This window comes from Staurois parvus, unplaced genomic scaffold (assembly GCF_062004578.1).
Source record: "Staurois parvus isolate SC_StPar_1 unplaced genomic scaffold, SC_StPar_1.0 ptg000169l, whole genome shotgun sequence".
Taxonomy (NCBI): domain Eukaryota; kingdom Metazoa; phylum Chordata; class Amphibia; order Anura; family Ranidae; genus Staurois; species Staurois parvus.
Window position 1 is genome coordinate 1769157 of NW_028317965.1, and position 26769 is coordinate 1795925.

At 43.3% G+C, this 26769-nt stretch overlaps 1 protein-coding gene across 2 annotated transcripts in view; it reads left to right on the forward strand.

Annotated features, from left to right (window-relative positions):
- Positions 1–26769, forward strand: part of STON1 (stonin 1) — a 175483-nt gene that overhangs the window by 145415 nt on the left and 3299 nt on the right. The window contains exons 2-3 of one of the 2 annotated variants that reach the window (XM_089676437.1): positions 1427–3354; positions 15638–15840. In XM_089676437.1, coding sequence (XP_089532563.1) covers positions 1461–3354; positions 15638–15840 — 2097 coding nt within the window. In that variant the 5' untranslated portion in view covers positions 1427–1460. The remainder of the gene's footprint in view (positions 1–1426; positions 3355–15637; positions 15841–26769) is intronic. The other variant, XM_089676438.1, reaches the window with a different exon arrangement.

The window sequence follows — 26769 nt, forward strand, 5'->3', positions numbered from 1 at the left end:
CACACTAGCGTTTTTTTTTAACTCAAAAAACGCTGGATAAAAGAATGCTGGTAATAGCGTTTTTAGTAGTGTTTAGGGGCATTTAGGAGCGTTAGCCTTTTATTATTGTTTTTACAGTACATGTAGGAAAAAAAACCAAGAAAAAAGATGTTAAGACCAATTTAGTACTGTTTAGCAGAATTCTGGAGCAATTAGCGTTTTTATTCAGCTGGAAAAACTTTCAAAAAAACTCCACAAAAACGATTTTTTTTCCCGCTCCTAGATGTTGAAGCTCAAAAACTGCTAATAGCCTAAAGTAGTGTGTATGGATACATAGGACACCACTATTTAGCTCCTACGAGCAGAAAAAAATGCTAATAAACAGCTTCTAGGAGCTTAAAAGAACACGTGCATGGAGCCTCAGATGGGAAAAAAGGTGTTTATAATGTTTTTATATGTATAAACAAATGTTTTGCCTTTCATTCAGGGCAGCTGTTAGAAACCACGGGGCCCCATACAGCCAACCTGACAGGGCCCTCCACAAAAAACGCAGTTTACTATGCTTCAGTTATGGACACAGTGATTGATCAGTACTGATCACTTATTGTGTTCATTCAAGAAAGCAAGGGGCTGGTAAATTTGATATATTTACTGGACTCTTCCCCCATTTTCCATCCTGAAAGATCTTAATGTGTGCTTGCAGCTGCCAGTGGGCAGGAGAGGAGGGAAGCTGGCGGCGCTGCAGGGGTGGGGGCACACAGGGGGGCCTGGGCAGCAGGAGAGAATGTATGGTGCACAGGGAGGATGACTGTGGGTGGGAGCAATTACTGGAAATGATCCCCTGTATGGGGCAGCTGAAAACCAATGGGAGGGAGAGAAGAAGCTGCTGCAGAGAGAGCCATACAGGGGAAAGGTTCCAGTAATTGCCCCCTCACCTTGCCGATCATACTCACTTTTGCCCAACCAGGGGTTAAAAGAATGCATAAAGGTAAAACGCCTTCCCCCTTTAGAACCACTTTAACAAGCTTTGTTGCAGATTTCTACCTTTTGTTATTCTGAAAAAATCAAATAAATACTGCTACATAACAAATGTGCATAAATTAATTGAAATGATATAAGTTCACATCAGGGGCGGACTGACCATTTGGAAACTCAGGCACTGCCCGAAGGCCCGGGGTCAGTAGGGGGCCCCATGAGATGCCCCTGGTACCTTTTTCATAGGCTTTTTTGAGTCTGGGCAAGGACACAGGGGCCCAATGATCCCCTATTGCCCGGGGGCTCCATGAGTTGTCAGTCCGCCCCTGCACCCAACTGCCTGGGTCCCATACAGGAGGACTGGTGGTATCCCCTTATCCACAGCCTGGCTTTCATTTCTATTTTAAACTGAATGGAATAACAAAGTGAGGGTTCACATATATTTAAAATGTTATCTTCTTGTGTTTCCTAGGCAATTCTGACGTTCAGACTACCAACACAACAAAATGTGCTCAACCAATCCGGAAAGCTGGGTGACCTTTGATGATGACAATCCATTCCAAACTCCGCAGAAGTCACTGATCTTTCCACAGGACAACCATTACATTCCTAGATCAAGAGGACTGAAACTGAGTCTGCCCCATGACCAGTCCAGTGTGTCTTCTTCCAACTCCAACACTCCTCACACATCCCCCATCATTGACTTCACAAGCCCTGGAGCTCCATTTAATTCCCCTCTGTGTACACCTATTAAAGACAGTCCAGCTACTCCATGCACTCCAAAGGCAGGGTCTTATAACTTGTACCCCATTCCAGAGGTTTCACGGGTTCAATCTTCTACGTTATCTGAGACATCGACTTTGCTAGCAGCAAACCAAACATCAAGCATTCCATCACCCGTGTTTTCAAGTCTAAATGATTCAAGTCCGAAGCTGAAAACTATGAATTATTTAGGTAGCTCAAGGAGTCCACATTTCCAACAATCACAAAACGACTGTGCGTTTTCAAGCCCATTTTGGAACAATGACATCACAGATATCATTTGTTCCGTTGACGCAGGTAATGTGATAGACTCTCAGATAAAAGATACAATTCTTACAAAACAAGAACACAACACAACAGAGAAAGACACATCTAATAACCAGAGAAGCCTTAACCAGTGTTCCTTCAGCTACGTGTGTGAAAGGCTTCAGCATTTAAAGACTGACCCACCTGACAATTTGAAGCCTCATCTTGCTTGTTCTGAAAGAAATAGGCCTTCATTTATTCCGCAAAGCCTCTTTAGAAGTCAGAAAAAAGATGGGTGGCCTTTCATGTTGAGGATTCCGGAAAAAAAGAACATGATGTCTTCCAGGCAGTGGGGACCTATTTACCTGAAAGTTTTGTCTGGTGGAATTCTGCAAATGTATTATGAAAAGGGCCTTGAGAAACCGTTCAAAGAGTTTCAGCTTCATCAATTCTGCAGGCTTTCAGAACCCAAGCTGGAAAACTTAGGAGTTTCAGAGAAAATACACTCAGTTAAGATAGAAAATGTAACTTATGCCGAGAAAAGGAAATACCACCCAAAACTTGAAGTGGTCCACGAAGCTGAAATTGAGCAAATGTTAAAATTAGGCACCACTGATTACTGCGATTTAACAGATTTTATTGTAACGATAGAAGAAGAGTTGATGATGCTCTCGCCGGTACTGAAACAAAAGAGAACTTTCGAAGATCCGGAAATGTCAGTGGAATTAGTGGACAATTTTTGGGCAGAAGTCACCAAAGATGGAAAACTACAGGACAAGGCAGTGATGTCTCAAGTGTACTGTCTTTGTTTCATTAACAGTGGTGTAGAGTGCTTTTTAACAATGAATGACTCCGAGTTGCAAAGACTGTCAGTAGATTATTTTGGAAAGGATAATGATGAAAAACTGATCGATATTTCTGAGTATCATTTCCATAAATGTGTTAAAAAACAGGAATTTAGTAAATCCAGGATAGTTAAATTCACCCCAGTAGACGGATGTAGGTTTGAGTTGATGCGGTTTAAAACTCCTTGTATAGTAGAAGAACTTCCCTTTTCTTTGAAGAGCTTGGTTGTGGTCCAGGGGGCCTACGTGGAGCTCCAAGCTTTCCTTAACATGTCTTCTAGTGTGGTGGCTTCTCCGCAGATACAGTTTTGTGAGAATATAACCATCCATTTCCCAGTTCCTGCACCATGGGTAAAAGCGCTATGGACAGCAAGTCTTCAGAGACAAAGGTCCCTGAAGACTAAGATGAACCGCAGAGCTTGCCTGGGGTCCACATATGAAATTGAATCTGAGCCAGTAATACAAGTGACCATTGGGACAGCTAAGTACGAGTATGCTTACAAGGCTGTTGTATGGAAGATTGACAGACTCCCAGACAAAAATTCTAGTAAGTACACTTTCTTTTATTTCACAAAAACTTTATTGGAAAAAAAAAACCAGTAAAACATACAGAAATCAATAATACGGTTACAAAGGCATGCATGCCCATAATGGCCTAATACAAAGATTTGTCCATAAAGTGGAGCTCCAGTGTCCATAACAATTTTTTTAAAAAGCTCTCCTGTTATTATTTCGTCTTTCCCATAAATAATTGAATAAAGGTATACAGTATGTGATATCCTGATTTTTAGTTGATAAAAATTTATATTTTACCTCGATCTAGGAAGAAGGCAAACGCCATGAAGAATGTGGGCATCTTTAGCCCGCAGGTCTATATTTTCGGGACTAGGTGCTGCTGGCTATCCCAGCATGCACCTCCCGATCTCGCGCCTGCGCAGTAATGACACTGCGTGATGCACTTCATTCCTAACTAGGATTCGCAAGGACTCCTGGGATAGAAGACCCAATATCCCAGGAGACCTTGCGAATCGCCTCATTATGTCATCGCCTAGTCCAGTGGTCGGCAAGCCGCGGCTTGCGAACCACATGCGACTCTTTACAAACTTAAATGCGGCTCTTCTGTGTGCCGGGCGCCCGCTCCCCTCCCTCCTCTCGGGCGGCCGCCCCCTCCCCTCCCTCCTCTCGGGCGGCCACCCCAAAAGTCAGGACTCTGCAGCTGTCAGGATGTAGGCGGGGCAGCCAGGATGTAGGCGGGGCAGCGTGACGAACTCCTCTCCTCTCACAGTCCGCCCTGAAGACCAGAACGGGAACACAGCAAGAAGAACGCGCGGAGCAAAGGTAAGTGAATTGACACAAGGGGGACTTGGGGACTTAATATTGAGGATGAATTAATATGGGGAATGAATTACTATAGGGGGGATGAATTACTATGGGGGATAAATTACTATGGGGGATGAATTACTTAATGGGGGATGAATTACTATGGGGGATGAATTACTATATGGGGGATGAATTACTATGGGGGATGAATTACTATATGGGGGATGAATTACTATATGGGGGATGATTACTATGGGGGATGAATTACTATGGGGGATGAATTACTATGGGGGATGGATTACTATATGGGGGATGTATTACTATATGGGGGATGAATTACTATGGGGGATGAATTACTATATGGGGGATGAATTACTATGGGGGATGAATTACTATATGGGGGATGAATTACTATGGGGGATGAATTACTATATGGGGGATGAATTACTATATGAGGGATGAATTACTATATGGGGGATGAATTACTATGGGGGATGAATTACTATATGGGGGATGAATTACTATATGGGGGATTAATTACTATGGGGGATGAATTACTATATGGGGGGATGAATTACTATGGGGGATGAATTACTATATGGGGGATGAATTACTATGGGGGATGAATTACTATATGGGGGATGAATTACTATATGGGGGATGAATTACTATGGGGGATGAATTACTATATGGGGGATGAATTACTATGGGGGATGAATTACTATATGGGGGATGAATTACTATGGGGGATGAATTACTATATGGGGGATGAATTACTATATGAGGGATGAATTACTATGGGGGATGAATTACTATATGGGGGATGAATTACTATGGGGGATGAATTACTATATGGGGGATGAATTACTATGGGGGATGAATTACTATATGGGGGATGAATTACTATGGGGGATGAATTACTATATGGAGGATGAATTACTATGGGGGATGAATTACTATATGGGGGATGAATTACTATATGAGGGATGAATTACTATGGGGGATGAATTACTATATGGGGGATGAATTACTATGGGGGATGAATTACTATATGGGGGATGAATTACTATGGGGGATGAATTACTATGGGGGATGAATTACTATATGGGGGATGAATTACTATGGGGGATGAATTACTATATGGGGGATGAATTACTATATGGGGGATGAATTACTATGGGGGATTAATTACTATATGGGGGATGAATTACTATGGGGGATGAATTACTATATGGGGGATGAATTACTATGGGGGATGAATTACTATATGGGGGATGAATTACTATATGGGGGATGAATTACTATGGGGGATGAATTACTATATGGGGGATGTATTTTCAGTTTTAAAAATGTGGCTCTCAAAATAAATTTCAATCGTGGTTTTGGCGAGATTTGGCTCAGTTGAAAAAAAAGGTTGCCCACCACTGGCCTAGGCGGTAGGGAACGGAAGCGCCGTCTTTACCCACTATTTAAAGGTATTTACAAACTTTAAAAAAAAAAAAAAATATATATATATCCAAATCCAACAGTACAACAAAAGGGCATTGCTAATAGAGGGGAAAAAAATGGGTGGAACTCCACTTTAAGAAGTACCACATAACTTTGTCCAGATACGGATCTCAACCACAATTAGAGAAATGGTAAGAAGAAGGGGAGAAAAAATTACAAAAATTATGCATATGGAACATAAACAGTAAGTGTACGAAAGCACTATATAGACATATCGTCCTGATCAGCATGAGTGTCAAAAGCCTCTGCTCCGCTCCCAGAGGTAAGTACTAAAATACCCTGAGAGGAAGCAGCCATTGAGTGACAAAGAGACAAAGCCAGTGTCCATCCACCGAAAGGGGGCCAACCATGGGAGGGATATGTCTCTTCACAAAAAAAAGGAGGTTACTAAGCTTAGGGAAGAAATGTAAGAAAAATAGCAAGCAGGAAGAGAGTAGGGACAAAAGATGGGGGCCACAGGCCATGGGGTTAGCAACTGGGATAGGCAAGGAAAAAAAAAATTGGAAAAAATGGAGGGGTGAAGGGACACACTGTTGCACCTCCCTGGTGTAAGTTCCAAGAGCCCAACACTCACAGTAAAAGAATCTAGGAAGTGCAAGGTCCTTCGTGGTCACACCAGAAACTCTATTGGCTATATAAGCATCAGTTCAATCTTGGCATTAAGAAGCGGTTCCCATTAATAGAGTATATTCATTAGTCATTTGAACCCAGCAGGCCTACGTACGTGAGAATTTAGAAGGTGAGTCTCGAGCAGTCTGGATTAGTTCTTCCATCCCTACTACTTTTTGTAGTAAGTATATTTTCAACATAAAAAAATCGTTAGTCGTATTTATTTATTGGTGTAGAAAAGCTGATGTGCCGAAGTGTATTTACTGTGATGCTCACTTATGTGTTCTGGATGCTTTGTACTGCCTCACTGTACAGTTACAGTACATATATACAGTTGCAAGAAAAAGTATGTGAACCCCTTGGGATTACGTGGAGTTTTGCATGAATTGGGCATAAAATGTGCTCTGAAAGTCATCTAAGTCACAACAATAGAAGAACACAGTCTGCTGAACATAATACTACACAAACATTAGATGTTGCCATGGTTTAATTGCACATAACATGTAAACATTCACAGTGCAGGGAGGAAAAAGTATGTGAGGCCCTAGCTTAATGACTTCTCCAAGAACTAATTGGAGCCAGGAGTGAGCCAACCTTGACTCCAATCAGTGTGATGATATTGGATGTGTTGCTGACAGCTGTCCTGCCCTTAAAAAACACACACCTGTTTTGGGTTTACTGGTTTCAAGAAGCACTGTCTGATGTGAACCACGCCTTGCAGAAAAGAGCTCTCAGAAGACCTACGATCAAGAATTGTTGACTTGCATGAAGCTGGAAAGGGTTACAAAAGTATCTCCAAAAGCCTTGATCTTCATGTTTCCACGGTAAGACAGACTGTCTACAAATGGAGAAAGTTTAGCACTGTTGCTACTCTCCCTAGGCGTGGTCGTCCTGTAAAAATGACTGCAAGAGCACAGCGCAGAATGCTGCATGAGGTAAAGAAGAATCCCAGAGTGTCAGCTAAAGACCTACAGAAATCTCTGGCACATGCTAACATTTTTGTTGACACATCTACAATAAGGAAAACATTAAACAAGAATGGAGTACATGGGAGGACACCACGGAGGAAGTCATTGCTGTCCAAAAAGAATATTGCAGCACGTTTGAAGTTTGCAAAAGAGCACCTGGATGTTCCACAGCACTACTGGCAAAATATACTGTGGACAGATGAAACCAAGATTGAGTTGTTTGGGAAGAACACATAAAACTATGTGTGGAGAAAAAAAGGCACAGCACACCAACATCAAAACCTCATCCCTACTGTGAAACATGGCGGAGGGAGCATCATGGTTTGGGGCTGCTTTGCTGCCTCAGGGCCTGGACGGATTGTTGTCATTGATGGGAAAATGAATTCCAGAGTTTATCAAGACATTTTGCAGGAAAACGTACCACCATCTGTCCGCCAACTGAAGCTCCACAGAGGATGGGTGATGCAACAGGACAATGACCCAAAGCATACAAGTAATTCAACAAAACAATGGCTGCAACAGCACAGAATACGCCTTCTGGAGTGGCCCAGAGTCCTGACCTCAACCCGATTGAAATGCTGTGGCATGACCTTAAGAGAGCGATTCACACCAGACATCCCAAGAATATTGCTACACTGAAACAGTTTTGTGAAGAGGAGTGGTCCAAAATGACTCCAGATCGTTGTGCAGGTCTGATCTGCAACTACAGGAAACGTTTGGTTGAGGTTATTGCTGCCAAAGGAGGGTCAACCAGTTATTAAGTCCAAAGGTTCACATACTTTTTCCTCCCTGCACTGTGAATGTTTACATGTTATGTGCAATTAAACCATGGCAACATCTAATGTTTGTGTAGTATTATGTTCAGCAGACTGTGTTCTTCTGTTGTTGTGACTTAGATGACGTTCAGAGCTCATTTTATGCCCAATTCATGCAAAACTCCACGTAATCCCAAGGGGTTCACATACTTTTTCTTGCAACTGTAGATGCCTGAAGAAAGAACAACTTTTGTTGCCCCTATTGGAACAGTAGTGACAGTAGTCTTCCATTCAAGTAGACAGCCTCAAGTAGGGGAATTTGAACTAGTAATTGGAAGCTACAAAACAGGTAAATGGTATTTCCACTTTTGAAGTCAAATTTGAGAAAACCCCACTATAAGTTTGTTATATTTCCAATCACAGAGCACACCTAAAAAAGAATGTTTTTAACCCCTTGGCGTCCGCGCCTCCCGACCCTTTAAGGGTGTCAGAAGCCGTGAGGCAGGGCGGGGTTTTAGGGTCATGATTCGCTGTCACGGCAGTCACATGATCGGGAAAGGTCCAGATCGAAAGAGGAGATCGGGACCTTTCCGTGAGTACTGGACATGTGTGCTGGGAGCTCGCAGAGCGTGCGATCTCAGCACATATGTTTTTCTTAATTACACGCAAATGTGCGGCCGCTCGGCGTCAAGGCCCAGACGCCAGGAGGCCGCACATTTGCATGCGGCCAGCGCCAAGAGGTTAATGAAATTATTTCTTACTTTTACATTTTTCAGAGGAGAAGATGCCATGATTGATTCCAAAGCTAACCATAGATTAGTTAGTCTTTTTCAATCGACCAGCAGGTTAAAAAAAAAAAAAAACCTAACCTGATTCCCCCTTCCACATATTTGAGGTGGATGGGGGAATCGTTCCACTACATCATTGTGTTCTGACAGTGGCAGGTTTCTCCACCATCAGAATACATTGATCAAGAGGAGAGTTTGAGAGGAACTTTTCCAGCAGGGCAGTTGTACAGAAGTCATTTGGTAGATCAACTTCTGTACAACCACAGTGCCCACACATGGATCAAAATTCAGCCAGTCCATGATAAATTGGCCACATTTCGATCTATCTATGGGCAGCTTAAGGATTTCTGGATAGTCTTTGTCCCCACACAGCATGAGCTATACTTCATTAAAGTGGTAGAACCCTTACATATACTCAGTGAAGTGACTGGCCTTCACTGGTCATACCCCGAGATGAAGCAATGCCTTCTACATAAGTTGTACCTGTTTATCTGCAGTATTCTTTTCTCTACTTTCATCCAAAGCAGGGGCGGACTGACCATTTGGAAACTCGGGCACTGCCCGAGGGCCCGGGGTCAGTAGGGGGCCCCATGAGATGCCCCTGGTACCTTTTTCATAGGCTTTTTTGAGTTTGGGCAAGGGCACAGGGGCCCCATGATCCCCTATTGCTCAGGGGCCCCATGAGTTGTCAGTCCACCCCAATCCAAAGTGCTGAATTTACAAAGCTGAGAGTTTATATAAAAGGGGGCAGAGAGCTGAAATGACACAATGTAAAATTCAATGAGGAGAGCTCTGAGAGCTGATTGGAGGGAAGAGACACCCCCCTTCCACACAGTACACAGGAACAGAGCCGAGGCTGTCAATCTGCTGGAGCTCCCTTCCCTGTCACCATTTTTCTCTTAGTGTCAGAAGTGATTTATGCTGATAGCAGAGGAACGAAGCAGCAGACAGAAATTGCATTTAAGCCAGCCACAGATGGAGTGATTTTCTTCCCTGCAACTATGGGTTGCAGGAAAGTAAATCTATCGATTCTCCCATCACCACAGTCAGTGTTGATGGGGGAATCTCTCCAGTGGAGCCACTGTGTTCTCCTGAAAGGGGGGGGGGGGGGCAACAGAGTGATTACTGCTAGTGGCTATAGTCCCTAGAAATAATTGCATATAAAATCAGAGAAGCTGCTTGTACTCAAGTTGATTGATCGATCATTAAACTTAGGTACATTCAGCCTGGCCATACATGGTTCTCTGCCAGTCCCTGCTGAACCGGCCGAGATTTGAACCGTCTATGGCCAGCTTTAGTGCCTTCAATTGAGCACAGCAAGTACACACTATAGATCAGTGATGGCGAACCTTTTTGAGCCCGAGTGCCCAAAACTGCAACACAAACCAACTTTTTTATTTCAAAGTGCCAACACTGCAATTAACCACTTGCCTACCTGGACGCATTGACAGACGGCACTGATCGGTGGCACTGCTGGGCATCATTGATGGGTGGCACTGATGGGCAGCACTGATGGGCGGCACTGCTGGGCAGCACTGACAGGTGGCACTGCTGGGCAGCGCTGACAGGCGACACTGCTGGGCACTGATGGGTGACACTGCTGGGCACTGATGGATGACACTGCTGGGCATCATTGATGGGTGGCACTGATGGGCAGCACTGATGGGTGACACTGCTGGGCACTGACAGGTGGCACTGCTGGGCAGCACTGACAGGTTGCACTGCTGGGCAGCACTGACAGGCGACACTGCTGGGCACTGATGGATGGGACTGCTGGGCATCATTGATGGATGGCACTGATGGGCAGCACTGATGGGCGACACTGCTGGGCACTGACAGGCGACACTGCTGGGCACTGATGGATGACACTGCAAGCAATCTCACCTCTGGCAGCATCGGTGTGGCTTCCAACCCAGCAGCTCATTCCCATCCACGCTGAACACGTTGCCCCTGGCCCCGGAGCAGTGTGGGAGCAGTGTGGGAGCCTCTTCCTCTCTTCCGCGCCCATCCCCGGGTACATCACCCCTGGTGCCAGAGCCGCATTGGAGCCGTTTCCTCTCGTCCACACCCACCCTGGCCCCAGAGACATGTGGGAAATGTAGTTTGATGGGGATCCAGTGTGGACGAGATCTGGATGGCCGGTCCATGCGCGCTCATCATCCTCTTCTTCCTGGCGTGCCCACTGAGATGGCTCTGCGTGCCAGCTCTGGCACGCGTGCCATAGGTTCGCCATCACTGCTATAGAAGGATATGCTTTGTTCATATTTCATGTCTGAGATTTACAAACACTTTAACATACAACGCAGGAGGGCGGTTTCTAAATTTTTAGCCCTTTGTTAGGACAGACAGTGATGAAATTACAGCTGATAATGAAGACTGCGATCTCATTACAGACAGGGTTAATTATGAAGATCATTACTCTACAGCCCAATCCTATGCATTACAATCAGGATTTTTAAGCAAATAAAAAGCACTTAAAAAGGCAACCAGCAACTTTTATTTTTTTTTTATAGTTATGCTATTTTAATGGGAACAGGTAACAAATTTAAAGTAGGTGTTATCTCAATTTGGCTGCAAAAGTGGAAATGCACTTCAAGCCTCAAACTGACCTCAACCAGCTTTATTATGTGTCCAATATCAGAAATATATATAGTGTGTGTATGTGTATATATATATATATATATATATATATATATATATATATATAAAATAAAACTTGTCCCTTCTTCTTGCCCTACTCACATATGAAGTACAATACTAACAAAAACCAGACGGATGAAGCTACAGTTATTGGTTGTATTGTTTTCCAATGTAATATCTTTTGCCTCTGTGTAGTATGTAAAGCTCAGCGCCAGGGTAATGCTGGTAATAAGTCTTTGTCTTCCTAGCTCTGGGGGAAAACAATCCAGAATTATAGTAATGATTGACTCATCTGATCTGGGTCCCACCACACCGATGGACCTTGACAAGCAGTCAAAATATAATGAGATCCAGAATAACAGATTTATTAAAAAAAATACCCCGCTGGTTTTGTGATTTCAGCTAACGTTTTTAGAACAAAAAAAGGTTAATACAAGAATAAAAGAAGAAAATTAGAGCAACTTCACACAAAACATAGTTCTCTGTATGGTATAGTAAATGTAAAGTAATGCTAAACTCTGGTTTAAAAGAAAACCAATTTTAATAAAGTATGTATTCTTAAAGTGATTCTAAAGTCTCAAGGTTTTTTTTACTTTCATGCATTCTATGGATGAAGGTAAAAAACCTTCTGTGCAGGGGCGGACTGACCATTTGGAAACTCGGGCACTGCCCGAGGGCCCGGGGTCAGTAAGGGGCCCCATGAGATGCCCCTGGTACCTTTAATAGGCTATTTTGGGTGTGGTTTGAGTGTGGGCGAGGATACAGGGGCCCCATGATCCCCTATTGCATGGGGTCCCCATGAATTGTCAGTCCGCCCCTGCTTCTGTGTGTAGCAGCCCCCCCTAACACTTTCCTGAGCCCCCTCTTGATCCAGCAATGTCCACGAGAGCCTTGGTTCTCCGGGGGCTCTCACTCCTGATTGATTGAGCCATTGCTGTCAATCACAGCCAGCGAGCCAATCAGAAGAGGGAGGGGGCGGGGCCGAGCTGTGACTCTGTGTGTCACACAGAGCAGCGTCTCAGACATGCACCTGCTCGGGTGCCCCCATAGCAAGCTGTTTGCTATGGGGGCACCTGACAGGAGGGAGGGAAGTTTCTCTGTGCAAGACCACTACATGCAGCAGCTAAGTACATGTTTGTTATTTTTAAGAAAACAAAATAAGACTTTAATATCAGTTTGACTTCCTGTTAGAGGGTGGCTCTACATCCTTTCTCCATGTATGTATGTAAGAACGTAGCCAACCTCTCTTGATTGCTCCTGAAATGGACTGCGGATGATGGATTTTGTAGTATGCATAGGGCAGTGCATATGACTGCTACTTATGTACGCGGCTCATTCCAAACAAATGGAAGTGAGAGTAAAAAGGAGGGGTTCAGGAGCTCACAGAAGATATTACAAGGAGGCAGAAAAACACAGTAAGAAACTATTTAATGGAATATAGATTCCAGGGCATTAAGTAGTGGATGTGTATGGATTATTTTTGGAGAATAAGGATATTGTTCACTGTCACATTCAGTTTGACCCCTTGCCAGGCCTTGCTGTCTTCAACCCTGGTTAGTAGCTCTTGTCTCCTCTTGCCCCTACATTATTGTGATGTCCAAGCTGACCGTTGTCCCTGGCCTGTGGCTTATTCTCTTATCCTAAGGAGAAACCTATTGCGCTATAAATTTTCTGCTGAGCTTGTAGCCTCTTATCACCATAAAATGGGTCTGGGTTGGATCTCCCAGTGACCGGTGCAGTTCTGTGCAGTTGGGATAACTAGACTAGGAATCAAACCATTCCCTTCCAGCTAGAACAAAGTAAACACATAGATATCCTATATTGAAAAGTTTTTATGAATATATTCCTGATGTGTCAAAATATTTTCAAAGGGAGAAATATACTAAAACTGGTGCAGCTGTGCATGGTAGCCAATCAGCTTCTATTATTATTATTTCAGGTACTTATGTAGTGCCGTCAATTTACACAGTGCTTTACATATATATTGTATATTCACATCAGTCCCTAACCCTCAAGGGGTGTACAATCTAAAGTCCCTAACTCACATTCATACATACACATATTAGGGCCAATTTAGACTGGATCCAATTAACCTACCAGCATGTCTTTGGAGTGTGGGAGGAAACTGGAGTACCTGGAGGAAACCCACACAGGCACAGGGAGAACATGCAAACTCCAGGCAGGAGGTGCCATGGCTGGGATTTGAACCAATGACCCTAGTACTGCCAGGTGGAAGTGCTAACCATTTAGCCACTGTGCTGCCCCACTTCTAACACAAGTTTCTTCAATTAAGCTTTGGCAATATAACCTGGTAAATGATTGATTCCATTGGCAATTTTCATTGAGTTGTGAGCACACAGTAGCAGGGGCAGAGTCTTTGCAGATTAAAGCCTCTGCACAAGGAAATTCAGACCAACAGTAAAAATTTGGACAGTCCTGCACAATCCGAGACTGTTGGGAGGTATGGAACACTCGTGCAGATTATGGTGAGAAAGGACTCAAGATATCAAAAACCCTCTAACGTAATCAGTGTGAAACCTTCATAGAACAGAAGGTATTCACATGTCTCATTTCATCATATATCCCGAATGTCGTCATAAGTAACACGTACTTGAGTTTGCTCTCTTTCATTTCCTATTAAGGGCTCATACACACAGGCATATGATTTTATGTAGGATCCTACTGACAGCAAGATCCTATGTAAGATTCAGTCCATACACTGTACACATGTGACAACATTTGTGCTATTGTTACATGTGTACAGCATGCAATACAAAGGGGCCCTATGGGCTAAGACACAGCCTTCTCCTAGGACCTAGTAACCTAGGTTGCTGGGACGCAGGCATCTCCTGACACTTGACATCCTTAGTTTCTAGGATACAAGTGGCCTCTGATGCCTAGTGATCTAGGTTGCAAGGACACAGGTGGCCTGGTTGCCTAGGTTGCTGGGACTCAGGCGGCTCCTGACACTTGGCATCCTTGGTTTCTAGGACACAGATGGCCTCTTCTGCTTAGTGCTCTAAGTTGCCAGGACACAGGCAGGCCTAGCAACCTAGGTTGCTGGGATGCAGGAGGCTCCTGATGCCAGGCATCCTTGGTTTCTAGGACACAGGTGGCCTCTGCTTACAAGTGCTCTAGGTTGCTAGGACACAGACAGGCCTAGCAACCTAGGTTGCTGGGACACAGGATACTCCTGATGCCAGGCATCCTTGGTTTTTAGGACGCAGGTAGCCTCTGCTTCCTAGTGCTCTAGGTTGCTAGGACACAGACAGGCCTAGTAATCTAGGTTGCTGGGAACCAGGTGGCTCCTAACACCAGGCATCCTTGGTTTCTAGGATGCAGGTAGCCTCTTCTGCTTAGTGCTCTAGGTTGCTAGGACACAGACAGGCCTAGCAACCTAGGTTGCTGGGACGCAGGATGCTCCTAACACCAGGCATCCTTGGTTTCTAGGATGCAGGAAGCCTCTTCTGCTTAGTGCTCTAGGTTGCTAGGACACAGACAGGCCTAGCAACCTAGGTTGCTGGGACGGAGGATGCTCCTAACACCAGGCATCCTTGGTTTCTAGGATGCAGGTAGCCTCTTCTGCTTAGTGCTCTAGGTTGCTAGGACACAGACAGGCCTAGCAACCTAGGTTGCTGGGACGCAGGATGCTCCTAACACCAGGCATCCTTGGTTTCTAGGATGCAGGTAGCCTCCTCTGCCTAGTGCTTCAGGTTGCTAGGACACTGGTAGCCTAGTACCCTAGGTTGCTGGGACCCAGGTGGCTCCTGACAGCAGGCATCCTTGATTTCTAGGACATAGGTGACCTCTGCTGCCTAGTGCTCTAGGTTGCTAGGATGCAGGAGGCTCCTGTTGCCTAGCATCCTAGGTTGCCAAGATGCAGGCCATTCAGAACCAATGTTAGCACAAACTTTGACATGTATACAGCGTTAAATACAGTCCATACGCAGGACCATGGATGGTGATTTTTCTATTTTGTTTACGCAGGTGATTTCAGCTCCAGATTATAAACCTGCACACAGGCGCATGGATCCATAGCATAACATACAACTCTGTTCATGAAAATCTGTAGATCTATAAAAATAAAAAGTACACATTACAGATCTGAACACAATGTAATTTGTGCCAGTGTGTATGAGCCCTAATAATTGCTCATTTCATTGGTATCATTCCAGCTTACCATATGTGCCCACCATAGGAAGAATTCTCCTGTTGGATCCTATTATTTCCTGTCTTTGCAGGTCCAGATCAACCACACAGTTTATCCTGCAAGCTTGAGCTGGGCTCAGACCAGGAGATCCCCCGTAACTGGAATTCTGTGGCGACGGTACAGTTTGTCATGCCGGCTACATGCGTCTCCGGGGCGGAGGTGAAATCGATGGGCATCGAGAGTGATATCCAGCCCCATAAACATGTCTTGCAGAAAGCTTGCTACAACATACAGGTATTATTGATTTGCACATTTATTTCGAATGGTTTACATTACAGACGAATGGCTATCGAGAGAGTCATAAGAATGGCAGGTGGAGCATTATGCATTCTGATTAGATCCAGACAGTTGTAATTTTACTACCGGTGAGAATATCAGATCAATGGGAGATTCAGAGGCAGCCACTTCTCAACAGGCAATTCTGCCGGAGACGCGGCGATGCAATGCTCTCTAATATAAAACATTCACTTTATGCTTTGCATAAATATAAGCAGTTCATCATCGCCTCTGCATTCCTGTGTCAGCTGTTTCCATGTTCAAAAACAAGTGCAAAACATACAGTTCAGCAAATGTGTACAAACCTCGCAAGCCTGTCAACTCCAAAGTGTCTGTAATTTTAATGTGCGCAGGAACGCTGAAGATACAGCTCTCCAAACACTTAAACAAAAACACGAAACCATTGTTTGGGATCAATAGAGATAGACAATTTGAGAACCATTCTGCCATTTTATCAAAGCATTTGTATTGTTAAGGTGGTTTAAAATGGATGGGGGAAAAAAAACGTGTACAAGATTTCTGCTACTGCAGATAAAAAAGCAGAAAGTACAATGAAAAAGGCTTGAAACATACAGCAGCATATGGTGCCCGCCGATGTGTAGCAAGCCTATTTAAGTTTTATTCTAATCATAGTTACATAGTTAGTCTGGCTGACAAAATGACAAAAGTTCATCCAGTTCAACCGTAAAAAAAAAAAAAAATGTTATAATCCTACACCTACAGTTTGATCCAGAGGAAGGCAAAAAACCCAGCATAGCATGATTCAATTTGCTCCTGCAGGGGAAAAAATTCCTTCCTGATCCACCGGGAGGCAATCGGATATTCCCTGGATCAACTTTACCTATAAATGTTAGTATCCAGTTATATTCTGTGTATCTAGGAAAGAATCCAGGACTTTTTTAAAGCAATACACTGAGCTGGTCAGAACCAACTCTTGAGGGAGTCTATTCCACATTTTTACAGCTCTCACTGTGAAGAAACCTTTCCGTGTTTGGACATTAAATTTCTTTTCCTCCAGATGTAAAAAGCATCCCCTTGTCCTCTGTGATGACCTCAGGGTGAATAGCTCTACACCGAGTTCACTATAAGAACCACTGATGTATTTATACATGGAGATCATATCCCCCCTTATGTATTATACATGGAGATCATATCCCCCCTTATGTATTATACATGGAGATCATATCCCCCCTTATGTATTATACATGGAGATCATATCCCCCCTTATGTATTATACATGGAAATCATATCCCCCCTTATGTATTATATATGGAGATCATATCCCCCCTTATGTATCATACATGGTGATCATATCCCCCCTTATGTATCATACATGGTGATCATATCCCCCTTATGTATTATACATGGAGATGATATCCCCCTTATGTATTATACATGGGGATCATATCCCCCCTTATGTATTATACATGGAGATCATATCCCCCTTAATTATTATACATGGAGATCATATCCCCCCTTATGTATTATACATGGAGATCATATCCCCCCTTATGTATTATACATGGAGATCATAACCCCCCTTATGTATTATACATGGAGATCATATCCCCCTTATGTATTATACATGGAGATCATATCCCCCCTTATGTATCATACATTGAGATCATATCCTCCTTATGTATTATACATGGAGATCAAATCCCCCCTTATGTATTATACATGGTGATCATATCCCCCCTTATGTATTATACATGGTGATCATATCCCCCCTTATGTATTATACATGGAGATCATATCCCCCTTATGTATTATACATGGAGATCATATCCCCCCTTACGTATTATACATGGAGATCATATCCCCCCTTACGTATTATACATGGAGATCATATCCCCCCTTATGTATTATACATGGAGATCATATCCCCCTTATGTATTATACATGGAGATCATATCCCCCCTTACGTATTGTACATGGAGATCATATCCCCCCTTATGTATTATACATGGAGATCATATCCCCCCTTATGTATTGTACATGGAGATCATATCCCCCCTTATGTATTGTACATGGAGATCATATCCCCCCTTATGTATTATACATGGTGATCATATTCCCTCTTAAGTATTATACATGGTGATCATATCCCCCCTTATGTATTATACATGGAGATCATATCCCCCCTTATGTATTATACATGGAGATCATATCCCCCCTTATGTATTATACATGGAGATCATATCCCCCCTTATGTATTATACATGGTGATCATATCCCCCCTTATGTATTATACATGGAGATCATATCCCACTTTATATATTATACATGGAGATCATATCCCCCCTTATGAATTATACACGGAGATCATATCCCCCCTTATGTATCATACATGGAGATCATATCCCCCTTATGTATTATACATGTAGATCATATCCCCCCTTATGTATCATACATGGAGATCATATCCCCCTTATGTATTATACATGTAGATCATATCCCCCCTTATGTATCATACATGGAGATCATATCCCCCTTATGTATTTTACATGGAGATCATATCCCCCCCTTATGTATTATACATGGAGATCATATCCCCCTTAATTATTATACATGGAGATCATATCCCCCTTAATTATTATACATGGAGATCATATCACCCCTTATGTATTATACATGGTGATCATATCCCCCTTATGTATTATACATGGTGATCATATCCCCCCTTATGTATTATACATGGAGATCATATCCCCCCTTATGTATTATACATGGAGATCATATCCCCCCTTACGTATAATACGTGGAGATCATATCCCCCCTTACGTATAATACGTGGAGATCATATCCCCCCTTACGTATTATACGTGGAGATCATATCTCCCCTTATGCATTATACATGGTGACCATATCCCCCCTTATGTATCATACATGGAGATCAAATCCCCCCTTATGTATTATACATGGTGATCATATCCCCTCTTATGTATTATACATGGTGATCATATCCCCCCTTATGTATTATACATGGAGATCATATCCCCCTTATGTATTATACATGGAGATCATATCCCCCCTTACGTATTATACATGGAGATCATATCCCCCCTTACGTATTATACATGGAGATCATATCCCCCCTTATGTATTATACATGGAGATCATATCCCCCTTATGTATTATACATGGAGATCATATCCCCCCTTATGTATTGTACATGGAGATCATATCCCCCCTTATGTATTGTACATGGAGATCATATCCCCCCTTATGTATTATACATGGTGATCATATTCCCTCTTAAGTATTATACATGGTGATCATATCCCCCCTTATGTATTATACATGGAGATCATATCCCCCCTTATGTATTATACATGGAGATCATATCCCCCCTTATGTATTATACATGGAGATCATATCCCCCCTTATGTATTATACATGGTGATCATATCCCCCCTTATGTATTATACATGGAGATCATATCCCACTTTATATATTATACATGGAGATCATATCCCCCCTTATGAATTATACACGGAGATCATATCCCCCCTTATGTATCATACATGGAGATCATATCCCCCTTATGTATTATACATGTAGATCATATCCCCCCTTATGTATCATACATGGAGATCATATCCCCCTTATGTATTATACATGTAGATCATATCCCCCCTTATGTATCATACATGGAGATCATATCCCCCTTATGTATTTTACATGGAGATCATATCCCCCCCTTATGTATTATACATGGAGATCATATCCCCCTTAATTATTATACATGGAGATCATATCCCCCTTAATTATTATACATGGAGATCATATCACCCCTTATGTATTATACATGGTGATCATATCCCCCTTATGTATTATACATGGTGATCATATCCCCCCTTATGTATTATACATGGAGATCATATCCCCCCTTATGTATTATACATGGAGATCATATCCCCCCTTACGTATAATACGTGGAGATCATATCCCCCCTTACGTATTATACGTGGAGATCATATCTCCCCTTATGCATTATACATGGTGACCATATCCCCCCTTATGTATCATACATGGAGATCATATCCCCCTTATGTATTATACATGGAGATCATATCCCCCCTTATGTATTATACATGGAGATCATATCCCCCTTATGTATTATACATGGAGATCATATCCCCCTTATGTATTAAACATGGAGATCATATCCCCCCTTATGTATTATACATGGTGATCATATCCCCCCTTATGTATTATACATGGTGATCATATCCCCCCCTTATGTATTATACATGGTGATCATATCCCCCCTTATGTATTATACATGGTGATCATATCCCCCCCTTATGTATTATACATGGAGATCATATCCCCCTTATGTATTATACATGGTGATCATATCCCCCCTTATGTATTATACATAGAGATCATATCCCCCCTTATGTATTATACATGGTGATCATATCCCCCCTTATGTATTATACATGGAGATCATATCCCCCTTATGTATTATACATGGTGATCATATCCCCCCTTATGTATTATACATGGTGATCATATCCCCCTTATGTATTATACATGGTGATCGTATCCTCCCCTTATGTATTATACATGGTGATCATATCCCCCTTATGTATTATACATGGAGATCATATCCCCCCCTTATGTATTATACATAGAGATCATATCCCCCCTTATGTATTATACACGGAGATCATATCCCACTTATGTATCATACATGGAGATCATATCCCCCCTTATGTATTATACATGGAGATCATATCCCCCCTTATGTATTATACATGGAGATCATATCCCCCCTTATGTATTATACATGGAGATCATATCCCCCCTTATGTATTATACATGGTGATCATGTCCCCCTTATGTATTATACATGGAGATCATATCCCCCCTTATGTATTATACACGGAGATCATATCCCACTTATGTATTATACATGGACATCATATCCCCCCTTAATCTCCTCTTCTCAAGAGAGAATAAATTCAGTTCCTCTAATCTTTCCTCATAGCTGAGCTCCTCCATGCCTCTTATCAGTTTGGTTGCCCTTCTCTGTACTTTCTCCAGTTCCCCAATGTTCTTTTTGTGAATTGGTGCCAAATACTGACTAATTGCACATCATTCGCATGCAGGGTACAGGCAGGGGCGGACTGACCATTGGTGAACTCTGGCACTGCCCGAGGGCCCGGGGTCAGTAGGGGGCCCCATGAGATGTCCCTGGTACCTTTCATAGGCTTTTTTGGGTGTGATTTGAGTGTGGGCGAGGACACAGGGGCCCCATAATCACCTATTGCCCGGGGGCCCCATGAGTTGTCAGTCTGCCCCTGGGTACAGGTATGAAAGTTGTTATTAGGAATGGATGGAACTTTGGGTTCTTTTGAATTGAGAATCTGTTTACCCTGCAGTACTAATCTTTAGGTTTGTAAGGGGTCCCAGTAGGGTTGCCGCCTCATCCCTTTAAACCCGAACACATATGAATTGCGCAGGTTCCGGGGCTGATTAAGGTGGTAATTAAACTCACTTACTGCCTTATCTGCAATAAATTAGCCTGAGAACCTGCGTAGACAAGAGAGGAAATCGAATCAAACAGCTGCTCAGAGAATTCCAACAGATCAACACACTGCAGAGCTGGAATACTGAATGGAATTATTGACTTTCTTTGTTCCATGTTGTACGGTTATCGAGGAGGTTTGTGGGAACAGAGACATCTGAGAAGCGTTAAAGATTAAAGTGTTACTACCCACAACAGTACAATCAGTCTGTATATGCAGCAAAGCATGCTTGTTATATTCACCAAGGAACCTAAGGGGTTAATCCTCTGCACTGTGTAAAAAGGCTGTTTGATCCTGTCTTCTCTAATCCACCCTTTCTTCCAGTGTCCCCCTCTTATCTCCTGATAAGACATATCACTTGGAGACACTCTGCACATTGCTCAGTTTGGTGTATATTTCTAGAGAGATTTTTTTTCTTCTTGGGAGAGTGCATGTGATCAGCAGAGGGCCAACCAGCACTGTCCGGACAGAGGTCAGGGGTCCTGCATTCTACTAGAGCAGAATGAAAACTCCTCCTACAAGCTTTAACCAGTGCTCTGCTGTACACTGATAGAAGTCACAAGACGCTCTAACTGCTGATGAGAAAAGGTATTTAGCAGTTTATATTTACTAAAACAATTGCATTTCCATGTTCTGTGTACTGTGGGAGACCAGACATAGTGAATGCAGGGTCTGAGGAGACCAGATATAGTGAATGCAGGGTCCGGGGAGACCAGATATAGTGAATGCAGGGTCCGGGGAGACCAGATATAGTGAATGCGGGGTCTGGGGAGACCAGATATAGTGAATGCAGGGTCTGGGGAGACTAGATATAGTGAATGCAGGGTCCGGGGAGAGCGGATATAGTGAATGCAGGGTCTGGGGAGACCAGATATAGTGAATGCAGGGTCCGGGGAGACCAGATATAGTGAATGCAGGGACCGGGGAGAGCGAATATAGTGAATGCAGGGTCAGGGGAGACCAGATATAGTGAATGCAGGGTCCGGGGAGAGCAGATATAGTGAATGCAGGGTCCGGGGAGACCAGATATAGTGAATGCAGGGTCTGGGGAGACCAGATATAGTGAATGCAGGGTCCTGGGAGACCAGATATAATGAATGCAGGGTCTGGGGAGACCAGATATAGTGAATGCAGGGTCCGGGGAGAGCGGATATAGTGAATGCAGGGTCCGAGGAGACCAGATATAGTGAATGCAGGGTCCGGGAAGAGCGGATATAGTGAATGCAGGGTCTGGGGAGACCAGATATAGTGAATGCAGGGTCTGGGGAGACCAGATATAGTGAATGCAGGGTCCGGGGAGACCAGATATAGTGAATGCAGGGTCCGGGGAGAGCGGATATAGTGAATGCAGGGTCTGGGGAGACCAGATATAGTGAATGCAGGGTCTGGGGAGACCAGATATAGTGAATGCAGGGTCCGGGAGAGCGAATATAGTGAATGCAGGGTCTGGGGAGACCAGATATAGTGAATGCAGGGTCGGGGTTTAGTAACACTTTAAGCATTACTCAAATTGCTGCTGCCCTCCAAACAGTCTTTTAAAAACAGTTTTTGCTTTCTTACAAGTCCTCCAGGGCAGTGCCCAGCCCCCATACCACTTGTTTGACAATACCTTGCCTATAGAAAATGGTCATCATGTTTTTTTAACATTTAGCTCCCAATAACATCAGTGGGTTTGGTTTTACCACCTGAACTTTAGTCAAACTCGCCGAACCTGCCCTAACCAAACCCAAGTACATTTGGCTCATTACTACTGGTCAGTGGTCAGTATGTTCTTCCTGTGCCTGTGTGGGTTTCCTCCGCGTAATCTGCTTTACTCACACACTCCAAAGACATGCACCAAAGGACGAAGTCACGTGTCGTGTAATTCACGTTGAGATTGTGGGAACACAATGTTGATGCTAGCAGATGTTCACTTTGATTGAATTACACAATTTATTGTAGATAGCGCAGGAGTTTTATTCCACTAGTCAAGTGTAGTATCTGTTCTTATCAGTGTCCAGTAGGGGTGCCATCATTCTGGCCTTTGGGCTGGGATGGCTGGCTGTGTAGTATTCCTGCTGGTATGCTGGGGGTCCTGAGGGATCTCCTTTTGTGGGAAGGAACCCGAGTCGAGTGCCCACCACCTTGATTTGGGTTCCTCGTAGGAAGGAACCCAAATAGTGTGTCCCTGTTGTGGGGGATTCTGAGGGGCCCAGTGCCTCCTGGTCTGAACGATGCTGCCTTGTCTGGCTAGGGGTCGGGGAAGCAAAGAGTCTGCGGTGTTAAGTGCCTTCTGGAAGTGATGACCCAGAGGTGTCCTTTGTATCACTATGAGTTTGGGAACCCCACTGTAAGAATGAGCACTTGTCCACAACGCTTCTTGATTTTTTTTCTACATATCACCAATTATCTAGGCCTTTTGAACGGGGCAATTTTTGTTACAGGCCACAAGGCCTAGCCATTGTGCACACATCAGCATTTTTTATTATTTATTCACTTTTATCTTTGTCACTGCACTTTGTAGACACTCACTGGCTTCTTTATTAGGTACACCTGTTCAATTGCTTGGTAACACAAATTACAACTCAGCCAATCACATGGCAGCAACCCAATGCATTCAGGCATCTAGACGTGGTGAAGACAACTTAGTGAAGTTCAAACCAAGCATCTAAATGGGGAAGAAAGCGGATTTTAGTGACTTTGAACGTGGCATGGTTGTTGGTGCCAGACGGACTGGTCTGAGTATTTCAACAACTGCTGATCTCCTGGGATTTTCACGCACAACCATCTCTAGGGTTTACAGAGAATGGTCAGAAAAAGACAAAATATCCAACGAGCGGCAGTTGTGTGGACAAAAATACCTTGTTGATGTCAGAGGAGAATGGACAGACTGGTTCAAAGTGATAGAAAGGCAACAGTAACTCAACAATTCGTTACAACCAAGGTATGCAGAATACCATCTCTGACTGCACAACACATCGAACCTTGAAGCAGATGGGCTACAGTAGCAGAAGACACCTGGTGCCACTCCTGTCAGCTAATAACAGGAAACGGAGGCTATAGTTTGCATAGGCTCACCAAAATTGGACATTAGAAGATTGGAAAAAATGTTGCCTAATCCAATGAATCTCGATTTCAGCTGTGACATTCAAATGGTAGGGTCAGAATTTGGCATAAACAACATGAAACATGGATCCATCCTGCCTTGTATCAACGGTTCAGGCTGGTGGTGTAATGGTGTGGGGGAGATTTTCTTGGCACACTTTGGGCCCCTTAGTACCAATTGATGATCTTTAACACTATCGCCTGCCTAAGTATTGTTGCTGACCATGTCCATCCCTTTTGACTACAGTGTCCCCATCTTTTGATGACTACTACCACCAGGATAATGCACCATATCACAAAACTCAAATCATCTCAAACTGGTTTCTTGACCAAGACAATGAGTTCACTGTACTCCAATGACGTCCACAGTCACCAGATCTCAACCCAATAGAGCACCTTTGGGATGTGGTGGAACGGAAGATTCACATCATGGATGTCCAGCTGACAAATGTGCAGCAACTGAGTGATGCTATCATATCAATACAGACCAAAATCTCCAAGGAATGTTTCCAACACCTGATTGAATCTATGCCACAAAGAATTAAAGCAGTTTTGAAGGAAAAAGGGGGTCCAACCCAGTACTAGCAAGGTGTACCTAATAAAGTGGCCGGTAAGTGTGGGTGGCTTTTTCCTTTACAGAAGAAGGGTGTGGGTCTTCCCTGAAGTCTAGGGGGAGGATATGTGGCCATCGAATTCCTTCCTTCCCTGCCTTCGGGGTGGGTTCTTTTTCAGGATGACCTCCACCCAGTACACAGTGGTCAGCTTTGGCTGATCATGAGGAGTGGGGTCCACCAGACCTTTTGGCTAGGTGGACCTGAGTATATCTTGCCCCTGTTAGGACTCTTGTGCCCTGGGAGGGGTCTTTCAACCTTGTGAAAGGACTGAGACACACCCCAGTGCATTTTTTGGTTTATTTAGGTGTTTTATTTTAAAAAAAAATGGTTAGTGGTACTGATGAGGTTGGGGGTCTGTGGCTCTAAATTAATCATTGCATGAGGCTCATTGTTCTGTGGTTTACCCTTTGATTAATAAAACATCTGTCAGGGTAAGAGTGTTGTCTAGGAAACTCTTAGGTGTTATATAAGGTGAAGCTTCCAGAATGCATTAGTAGATCGTGCGCAGACTGGTAGAGGAACGAATGTCCAGCCAGACAAAATGTAACAGTGGGAGCGCAAGGACAACACGCTTCTCTTAATGAAACGGTAACTAGAAACTTGCTTGAGTCATCATTTTTTGAAAGATGATATCATTCAGCAAAACTGCTTGCGTTGGAGTATTCGGCCGAAGCTGCTTAACGATGACCCAAAATCTGATTAAATGTTAATGCCTAACCCTTCCGCCTTATCGGGAGGAAAGTTTTCATACGGCTAGAACTATGGAATTCTCATCACTGTTACAAAATGAATCGCTTGTTTTATATCAGGTTAACTTATTGATTACATACAGTACAGTATCCATGCAAACCCCATGTTCTATCTGTCTGCATTAAGGAGAATATATGTAAACATTTTATAGCCATACATGATTATCATAATACGATGCGTCACCTGCAGATTATAATGTCGATCTGAAGAGAGCTGAGTTACACCTGCAGTAGAAAAATTGTATTTGGAGACTGTAGATGTGTAGTATGACTTACTACAAAAAGTGATACCAGAATATGCAGGTATTGATTGACTAAGGGCTCATGTACACGGGGCGTTTGTAAAACTCTTCTGAACGATGGAAACTGACTGCTGGAAAACATAGGTTAAAAAATGTCAGTTTTCATACCACATTTATGCACGTTTGCGTTTAGAAGCATTTTAAAAGATAACCTCGGGAGACCTTGAGAAATGCCCAGAATGCACTGAAAAATAGTAAAAAAGGAACTATTTCAGACATTTTGAGAGGACTAGAGAGAGCAGAAGCAGAGAGAGCAGTATGTGCTGAGATGACCTGTCTGTTCTGGTTGTATTCACTATGGATCCCATCATGAGTATAATGCGGCACATTCTACCATTTTTTCCTTCACGTGAAACCTGGAACTGACTGCGCTGGTGTACCGGGTCCATTTGAGTACCTTGAAAATGCTTTGCATGCATTTCTGATGGTGAAAAAAGGCTCTGGACAGCATCTGGATATGGAACAGTTAAAAACCGCTTCTAAACGCAAACGCTTATAAATGTGGTTAACCACATATGCAAACTGATTTAATTCCTACACTGTTCACCTGATTTGGATGTAAATACCCTCAAATTAAAGCTGACAGTCTGCAGTTAAA